The 10,336-nt window shown below is 32.9% G+C and overlaps 1 protein-coding gene across 2 annotated transcripts; it reads right to left on the bottom strand.

Annotated features, from left to right (window-relative positions):
• On the bottom strand, positions 1–10,131 carry LOC134694673 (peroxidasin homolog). 2 transcript variants are annotated; one of them, XM_063555716.1, is made up of 12 exons: positions 10,014–10,131; positions 9,119–9,438; positions 7,789–7,912; positions 5,942–6,168; positions 5,255–5,434; positions 4,698–4,740; positions 4,294–4,409; positions 3,419–3,520; positions 2,878–2,982; positions 1,835–2,546; positions 1,315–1,584; positions 1–454 (listed from the first exon to the last, which is right to left on the bottom strand). In XM_063555716.1, exons 1-12 carry the CDS (start codon positions 10,016–10,018, stop codon positions 214–216), a joined length of 2,445 nt encoding a protein of 814 aa, XP_063411786.1. In that variant the 5' UTR covers positions 10,019–10,131; the 3' UTR covers positions 1–213. The 2 variants fall into 2 exon arrangements, with proteins under 2 accessions (XP_063411786.1, XP_063411787.1); XM_063555717.1 differs by lacking the exon at positions 9,119–9,438 and having other exon boundaries at positions 10,014–10,127.
• Positions 10,132–10,336: the final 205 nt, after the last annotated feature.

Genomic DNA, 10,336 nt, shown 5'->3' with positions numbered 1-10,336 from the left:
TTTGTTTGGGATTCTTTTATTTGAGTGTTACCAAGTTACCAAGTTAGCAATGGATAAACAAACAATGACTGCTTATGTAGATGCTGTGGTGTTGTTTTTTGATATTATTGTTTCCTGCCATTTTGTAATTTGGAGATGTTTGTTACTTTTACCTGACTTGTGATGATTGAGCATTTTTATTTGTCGAGCACTAATTCAAAAATCAATATAAGTTTACGGGATAGCTTCATTACGACCAGGCCTTATATTTCCTGGCGTTTTTATACTTCCACAAGTGAACAATATTGGCGACCCTAGACATCGTTGCCCACAGCTGTTTGGTGCAGGTTTGTTACATCTTCTTCTTTTAGTGCATCTGTTTATTGTTACATAACTAGACCATCCACCATTAACACAATTCTGCCATTTCTGAAGATTTACTTCCGGTAGGGAGGAACAACTTTTCTCGGAGTTACTACAAGAATAATATTAGATTTATCATTGATGCTTCTGAGACATTACTCAGTTTCCATTGGAACTTATAAGGGTTTGAAATAACCTTGTGTGAGTGCTAAACTTATATTCTTCAACGGTTTGCATGTTCTTTTTATGACCATTTTGGTTATAAGTTCGCAGGAAAAGTATAATGATTGTAATAAAACTGATGACAAAAGAGACGACATATACCAAAAAGTCGTATAAGTCGAAAACGAACTGACATTGTCATGGTTACAAAAATCGAATAATGATAAAAAGACAAACATCAGTACCAAAAACAAGAGAGAAAATCAAGACTGAGCGAGTGGCTTTGCTCCGAAAGGGTTATCATATCCTGCTTTACAGGTGACACCCTGCTACTCTTATTTAAAACAATACGTTGAGTTATGTAAAGTGATTATGGCATAAGTGGATTGGTAAATGACTCTTATATGACTCAAATACATCAACCAATTTGTAAAACATCGGTCATATAAATTTTGAAAACAAATGTCATTGATCGAATTTAAAATTTTGTAATTGTATAAATCTAAATCACGATATTCATGATACTGGTATAAACAATACAGACATTGAAGAATTAAAAAGGACAAAAACAACACGTAAAACTAAATCAACAGCAACGCCGAACCCCTTTTAACAAAACTAGTTTTCTTATGTGTTCTAGAAGGGTACACTAAAGGAGGAAACAAGACTTATAATTGAGATAAATTTGCCAAAATATCCCATAACCTATTTTTACCTTCAATGATAATTGTATAATTATTGAGGTACCGACTTTAGCAGCCCATTGATTTTGTCACCTAAATCGTTGAAGTTCTTTTGCTATTATCTTACCTGGCGGAAATCTTCCTAAAAACGTCCGAAGGAATGCTGTTGATGTTAGTATTTTCGCAAATGATTCTAGCCATAGTTGCCTTCTTTATTTCTGTCAGCTGTGCTGGAGTAAACTTTACGTTAGTATTACTTTCATAAAAGAATCGATCACCTAATTTCAAGGCACGAAATTGTAATCCTATCATACAAGCAAACGTAGGTCCGACTTTCCCTCCTGGTATTGGGGTTTCTGAAACACCACCGGTAAACAAGTCGATGTCCCATGTCGAACTATTGGAGAAAAAAATATATACATTGTGGTAAGTAACCGAAAATAAAACTATGTCTCTTTCACAATAGATTCTTAATTTCTCCCATGTCTGTCTTTGAAATTGAACAATTTGTCATTTTTAGTTTTAGGACAAACAAAGAATGAAACATGTAAATGAAAATGATGAAAAAGGTATTCATTTTTGAGAGTTTTCAAATAAGCACTGATATTTGTATGAATATGATTGGAAAATATGAAATTACGACGTACCTGTAAGTGCTTTTAAGGGCCAGCGCTTCGACTGCTGAATGATGCTCTAAACCTCCCAATACACCAGCTGTAAAATCATCAGCGGGTGTTAAATCACAGACCATCCTCCAAATGTTATAACTAGCCAGTCCGTGATCTCTTCCTCTTTGTACGTTAATGGCTGCAAGGTCACTTCCAAAACCATGTGTTCTCTCAAAAAGCCTTTCTGTTAGTTCCTTGGTAATTTTCCTGTCGACTTTTTGAGAAAATTCTTCATACAGGCCTCTTGTTACAGAACTAACACCCCCATTTGCATCATACAGCTTATCTGGTCGAAGGAATTCATTATGAAGTAGCGGGCTTTGATTAGAATGTGATGGACCGTTATATGCTAATCTCTGTCTGACCATGCTATGTCCAAATCTGAAGGCTGCGGCAGAGAAACCATTTCTAATCTGGGGTTTAGTCGTTTGATCATATCCAGTAAAATACCCGGATGCTTTTGGTTTCAAATCGAAATCTATCATTTGTTGGTTACCAAGGATATGAGGTAAGTATTCATTATAGGTCACGTGTTGTATCATTGCACCAATAACTTTTCTGGCTTCTTGGTACGCTCCTTCATCATTCCACCCATTTAATTGTGTTAGTCTGTTGGCTATGCGATTGTGTTCTTTCATCCAAATTGTTTGTAATGCCATTAAAGCTGGTTGTTGATTGACTCTTGGGTCACCTACCAAGCAAACAAACAAATTTAAATGAAGGTAAGTCGAAACTTTCCTTTAAACTGCATGTTCTCAATAGATTTTGTACATGTATATTTGAATTAATATTTTTTTGTTTTTATTTATTGGTTAATCGTAATTCACTAGTTATCTTGGTGTAATCAGGGGTGTACAGAATTTTACACCGTTGTTCAAAATTCATACACCCTGAGGCGCAGGCAATTGGCAATATTTTATTTATCCCTGGGTGAACAAGGGTGGGGTGTTATTTACACTGGGGTAATCAACCAATCAGACTGCAGTATTTTTGCTGCATAAGAAATAATATTTGTTACATACCTGCTTTGAAACACTTAATATTTGGATTTCCTGGTGGTAATCTACATGATGAAGCATTTGGTATGTCCTTAGGTAGTAACTGATTATTGGTAGATATCAATCGACCTGAATAGTAAAAATGTATGTAAACAAAAGTATTGTTTTTAAAAAAGTATATTCGAGATTTGATTACTTTTCTGATAATAATACTCCATAAATTCTTTTAATCATGCTAGTGGCAACGCTTTGATTCCACTTTGAGAAACAAAAAAAAGAAAAAATCCCAATAACTAGTTAGAGAATGTCATTAAGGCTTATTTTTGTTTTACTTTCTGGTTTGTTGTGAAATAATTACCCTGTAGAATTTCAATCATTTCAATCGACGTTGGGCCGACATTTTGTTTTCCAACCAGTTAAATTATCATTTGCAATGAATTCATCTTTACGTTATGATATACAATACTTTCAATTAAATTTTGTATTTCATAGATTTTGCGAAAAACTCGGAAGGAAATATAAGTTAACTTATCATGTATTACAGGGGTAGTTAATTATTACTTACCACCAGAGAATTGACGGAGACTGTTGGCAGTAACTTTATTAGAACCATAAACAGCAGAACCATCCAGAAAGTGGGTATTCATGTTTAATTGCTGTCTTTCTCCTGAAATAAAAGGACGACATTTTACACATACATTATCGTATCTTTTCTTGAGGAACACTGATATTTTGTGATGGTCAGTTTTTATTGCTGAAGTCATCCATTCAATCGTTTAACGAACGACACCAATGATTTGGTTGACATCTTATAACATATCTGTTTCAGATATTACTATGCATATGATCAACTTATCGCAAATACAATCACTTTCTCTATTGAACGATTGTGATATTACTGCGGCTTTTATTTTTGTTCTCTTTGATTTTCTATGCCCTTTAGTGTTTGTATTATATTTAGATTTTCAAAGTTTTCGATTTCGAGAATCATTGTGGGTTTTGTGTTGCTTGTTTTTTTTTAGTTTTCCGTGTTGAAATATGTCAATGTTTTTTTGTTGTTTTTTTTGTTTTTTTTTGTTTTTGTTTTTTCTCTTTTTGATAAGGGTATTGCCTGACTTTATTGTGCATTTTATTTTATTGTCATTCGGCAAATTCTTTCTGGTTTTACTCCTAATACACCATTTTCTACATAAGAAAATGCCTGTATAAAGTTAGGAATATGACAGCTCTTATCCAATCGTTTGATGTGTCTGACCTAACGTTTTTGCCATTTGATAAGGGACTTTCCTTTTTGAATTTTCCTCGTAGTTCAGTATCTTTTTTATTTTACTATTTTGTATAAGGGTTTTTTTTGTGTAAGCGTTACCTTCCATGATTCGCTATACACACAATAATGCTATCCAAACAATTCAGATTAAGTGTTATATGCTTCATACTTACCAAGTGTGCAGTCCAATTTAGTTACACCGAGTGCTCTTACAAAGTTCATACAAGTTCTGTTAAAGCTGCCGTAAAATGGATCATTTGATGGCAGTGGAATTGGAAAACAGTTAGGTCTGATAAAAAAATAAAGTTATAGGTCAGATGGAGTAAGATATACACAAAACAAATCCATATATGATTTCAGCTATCAAACAGAACGAATAAATATTTTCTAAGACAAATAAAACACTATAAATCATATGCTATGGTTATAGGGATACAATAACTATAAACTTGAAAAGACATGCTTTTCTTAAAGATATAGAAGATTGCGCTGATTGAAGGAATGCATTCACCTTTTTTCTTAAATGCTATGAAACGCAAAAATTTGAAATGTCTATGAATACGTTTCATTTACGTACCTGTTGGGGAATCGACAGCAGTTCAGATTAGACATATACTGTCCTGAAATGGATTTAAAGAATGATAAATTGCATATATTATCTTTCGGAGTTTTATTGAATGAATATTTTCTAAGAAAGAAACACCATCTACGAATGCCTAATTGACAACGTGTCCTGAGTGAAAGACCCATTTTCTGTAACAGCTTCGTCGACTAAGGCTCATTTCAAAAAGAACCATTTCCTATCACGGATTTCTCAGCGAAATATCTTTTGAGACAGAACGATAACTAGTATATGTCACAATTTCGTCATCTATATGTCTTTTTTATAGAAAGATTATATTGACTACGTGACCTTTGAGAAATAAAGATAATCTATCGCGTCTATGTCATCAGCATTTCATTTTCAAAAGACGTATAGGAGGATTAGCAATAGGAAATGCGGTTAAACAATAATTTAAAAATAAAGATAAAGTCGTGCAATCATGTGAATTAGAATTATCAAAAATAGTGACCACATGATCAAGACAGAAGTGAGTCATCCAGTTAAAAACAGTTAGTTCTTCATTACTTTACCTTTGGACAAAGCATTCATCTGTATATCATGACTGACGAATTGGCCAAACTCCATACTGAAATGGCTCAAATCGTTCATCTGAGTTGTTGAGTCGCTGACGGTGTGAACTTTAACACTGATGTCTCTGGCTAGAGGTAGGGGGTCACCAAAAACGTCGGTTGCTCTTGGATCATCCAAACCTAAAACAATTGACATTACATGCCGTATAGAATGACCTGTACTTGATCAAATACTAGTATATGATTTAAGATGTACATGCGCCGTAAAAAATGCATAAATGACATTCATTAAAACGAGTATGTATTATAAAGTGGGTTGATCAGGATTTGTGTTTCACAGACAGGGACATAAAGACTGCATACTAAAAAAGATATATTATTGGATAGGGAACTTGTCTTAACAACAGGACCTATATAAGAGTTATGGCAATATTAATCATCACAGAAATAGTGTAATTTATTCTAAGTATTTTTATTGTTTTTTTCTTCTTGAAATATAGATTTGAGTAAAATTGTTCATCATCACCATCATAATGTTTAAATTAAAACGAAGATTAAAATGATCGAAAAAGTTTGTTGGTTATAAGTTTTTTTTTATTTTGATATGATTCATCCGTGCATTTGATATGACTTTCGTAAGATTGATTTGCATGATATTATTCTCTTTTCAATACTTTATATACTAACCATCCTCATAAAAAGCAGGTATAAACCTTTCAAAAGGTGTATGGGACATCCCCCATAATGGGTTAGCCACGTTATTACATGAACCATCAGGTGTTCTATATTGGGAAGCTTGGTTTATACACGATCCTGCTGTAAACCGACATCTTGCTTGTGTCTGTATGGTGTTCAGAAAGCTGTCAGAGACTCTCTCTAGGACACTTACACGCTGGCTTTTCTCAATGTTCAACCTTAATTAAATTTGATTAAAAAATATAAATGTAACGTCCAACTATCCATGGGTATCATGGGTAGTGGTTGTTACAAACTAAACTTTATGCATGTTAATTTTTTTTTATGGGTAGTGGTTGTTGGAAACTAAACTTTATACATGTTAATTTTTTTGTTAAAAAGTGACCTCCTCATGAATTAAAATATTTCAACCATATAAAGATTCTATCTTTTGTATAGTATAGTCCTGCAAATTCTCAGCAACCGCCAGAATTGTATTAAAGGATAATAAAAAAGAAGATGTGGTATGATTGCCAATGAGGCATCTCCACATGATACCAAACTGACATAGAAATTAACAACTATATGTCACCGTACGGCCTTCAACAATGGACAAAGCCCATACTGCATAGTCAGCTGTAAAAGGCCCCGAAATGATAATGTAAAACAATTCAAACGAAAAATATAACGGCCTTATGTATGAACAAATAAAGGGCTGCGCTTTGGTGCATGATACGCCCGTTGCTCTTTTAACAAAATTGGAAAATCCCCCTTTATTAAGCATAAAAATTCATAACACGGAAATGTAAAATCTGAAATTTATAAAAATTGAAAGGGAGCTTACATCAATAGATATAAACAATTCACCAAAGTTTCAATGACATTGGTGAAAGCCTTTTTGAGTTATTGTCCGAAGTGTAAAAAATCCCCCTTTTTTATGAATAAAGCCCCATAAATTCAAAACTTAAAATCCGAAATTTATAGAAATTGAAAGGGAGCTTACATCAATAGATATAAACAATTCACCAAAGTTTCATGGACAGTGTTTTCAATGTTCATGCTGTCGTATTTTACCATTAATAGAAGCACCACAAGTGTCTGAAGATATTATGTATATGTGCTTGAGAATTTTTCAACTACAACCAATTACTTTTACATGCTACTTTATCAATTTTTCGAACTTTCGAAATTATTTTCGTATAAAGTAAATCATTTAACTTGTCTATTTAGGTACTTTATGTTATTCAGGTCTCAGATATGGTATGTACTGTGATATTTCCGTCTTAGAGATAAATTCCCTGAACCGGCGACAAAGATGATATAGACTCTAAGACGGGAAGGTCACATTATATATACACCCTGTCTGCACATTCAAGATTAGTCCTTCTACGCATGTAAGTAATAAAATCCTTAGTGTTTTGAATGAATTAAGCATCTACGTCTACGCGTTTCATTAAGACTGATAAGAAAACAGTTGGATGGCTACATTACATGTGCTCGATTATTTACTTGTGCATAGAAATGAGGGCTGTTTTGTTATAACAATTGCGGAAAAAAAGGAAGTTTATAACATCACATCTTATAAGAAGCCTATGGTCAAATGCACAACTTCGATAAATTCTAATAATTACCGATTTTTTATTTTAAAAAATTGAGTACTTTACATTTTAAATATGAAAGTAAAATGTTTACTAAAAAAAAATCGGCAGAAATTATGTACTTAAATGAAAGCAATATAAGTTCTTTGGAAATCAAATGCAATACGTCATACAGATGAATGTGACGATTTTATAGCAAATGAATTATGTTTGCATCGTCATCATGCCTTTTTTAAGATCTAATTAATAAACATAACTTACTTTTTCATTGCATTTTTTGCAGTTTCTATCATTACCCGGGCAGATTCACTGATCTTGATGGCTTCAGGACTGGTCAATAGATGAGGACCAAATCCTTCTGTTTGACTGTTTGGTGTATCAAAATCTAATAAAAACAAAAGTTTTAACATATATTCATTATCTTTATAACGTCATCCCATATATACAGTGAGGGAATATTACTTTACCAACATCCTTTCTAGAAAAAAGTAAATAAGCTCTAGTATAATTTTACTTTAGAAATCTTTGGTATAAAAAAAAAAGTTCTGACCTTATAGTTATATCAATAGTGTAGCAAGATATCGTTGAATTTATATTGTAATTTCCACTTTATATTCTAATACCATATTTATATCTATACGTCAGAAAGTAAGAGGTTGCCTTGTGATACCTTATTGTGGTAGCTTTGACCTCAGTAATCATTGAAACTTTTCTTTGATCGGGCAATTTATGATTTGACAAATAATATCAACACACTACTATTATTGAAGATCGGACTACGTTTATCGGCTTTATTGGGTTGCTTTATCATTGATTGATTGATTGATTGATTGTTGGTTGCTTTACGCCGCATTAGCACAAAAAGGCTATATCGCGGCGAGCTTTATCATTGAAAATCGGACTAAGTTTATCGGTTTTATTAGGTTGCTATATCATTTACGTACACCTGTATATGTTGTAATACCATGGCCTAAATTGAAAGTTACCATTGCAATATACCACAAAAACATCAGTTTATGTCCCCAAAATAATAATCTTAAATTTAGTATTCAGACAACTGAGTTTTCTCTCCTCTCTCTCTTTCTGGATGCTAGCGTCACTGATGAGTCTTTTGTAGACGAAACGCGCTTCTGGCGTATATACAAAATTCAGTCCTGATATCTAGGATGAGTTTATTTCTAACTTCCACACACAAACAAACAAAAAACACACAAATACATAAAAACAAACACACATGACCATCATATACAATTTTCGTTTAAAAAAAATCATGTATATATATGTGGACTATCGAGATTGGAAGAATACTTAGTACTTATTTTAGAATCTGTTTCTCTAATGATTATCAACCAAACATAATTTCGTTTAAACAAAAATCCCCTTCGAGTGCCTTCAACATTCCACAAAGTTGTCAATTTCTCTAACACTTATTAGCACATTTCGATTCGATCAGAGAGTTGATAAATGTTTAATCAGAGCAAATCATCTTTTGAGATCACAAGCAAACCCATGATGGTTATTATTTTAACCAATGAGTTAAAAAAAGAATATTTGCCAAAAATAAGAGAAAAGATATATAAATGATCATTACTTTGCATTTTTTGTTCAGTCAGTTCATCGGTCTTGACTTTAGCTGTGGCTGTTTTCAGTGCCGTTTCCATGGTCTTCGTTGTGGGTGCTATTGGGGATATTTTAGCTGGTATTTCGCCACCAGGTTGCGGGGCAGCATTCTGTATGTCAATCTTTGGCTTTGTTATTCCTGGTGTTTTTCCTGGTGTTATTCCTGGTGTTTTCGAGGGTTTGTTTATTTGCATCAATGTGCCTTTCATTAGAATGTTTAAATTGGATATCTGAAGACATCCTGTTGGTCCAAGGATGGATAAAAGTACTAATAATGCAAACACTTCCTTCCTAAAACATTCAAAACTTAATCTGTATTTGAGAACAAAATGATTGAACTTGAAGGAAATACTGGTAAGCCAAAAATAAGGATAGAAAGCTTTAGATAGGCTAATTAGGTAAAGACGGAATAAAATGTTGATATTATTAATTACAGTTATTGTATAAGGTATTTATTTCCGTGGGTTTCTAATTTTCATGGATAGAGAGGAAAAAACATTATTTACGTGAATATTTGATTTCGTTGATGTGCCAAAGTGTGCACGTATAACCCTATATAAATTTGAATTTCGTTGGACAAATAAACCTTTATCAACTTAATCCTCTAAAAATGGTACCTACCCCCTGAATGTGTGTTATTTTAAAACAAATCGTATGCAAGTGGTACGTTCCATGCTTTAAACTTGTTAAAAAAAATGAGAAAATTAATGAGAGTATTAGTAATTGTTGAAGATTTAAAAAAACAACAAAAAAAACAATGAAAATTATTAAAGTTAAGCCTTGATAAATCTATTTAAACATATAGCATATAGAACCAGTATTTTATTTAAGAAGATTGTTTTTTTAGAAAGAAAAAAATGTCTTACCACATTTTGTAAAAGATGAAGAACCTTTCGACTTGTATCAATCATTCTGTGTTTTATATAGTGTTCACCAGGATGACACGATGACCGTACCAAAGTGTACGATCTCTGATCTCATGAGATATACACGTTGTGTCAGTCATATAGTCCACTTCCTTATGGGGAAACACTTTCCAATCTTTACATCTTTCGATGTTGATTGGATACAAATCTGAAAGAAAACTCCAGGGAGTAACAAACGATGAGACGGATCCTGGTTCAATTTTAAATTGTATTCAGCAGTTTCCATTCAATTGAATTCAAAGGTTTATTATTCAGTAACACCT

Source organism: Mytilus trossulus, chromosome 13 (assembly GCF_036588685.1).
Source record: "Mytilus trossulus isolate FHL-02 chromosome 13, PNRI_Mtr1.1.1.hap1, whole genome shotgun sequence".
NCBI classification, from domain to species: Eukaryota; Metazoa; Mollusca; class Bivalvia; order Mytilida; family Mytilidae; genus Mytilus; species Mytilus trossulus.
The sequence above is the reverse complement of the archived record's forward strand: the minus strand, read 5'-3'. Positions and strand labels throughout refer to the sequence as shown.

Coding starts and splice junctions, on each gene's coding strand:
- LOC134694673 (XM_063555716.1), bottom strand. Junction 4,741..5,254: donor GATGAATGCTTTGTCCAAAG/GTAAAGTAATGA, acceptor AATCCATTTCAG/GACAGTATATGTCTAATCTG. Junction 3,521..4,293: donor TAAATTGGACTGCACACTTG/GTAAGTATGAAG, acceptor CTTTTATTTCAG/GAGAAAGACAGCAATTAAAC.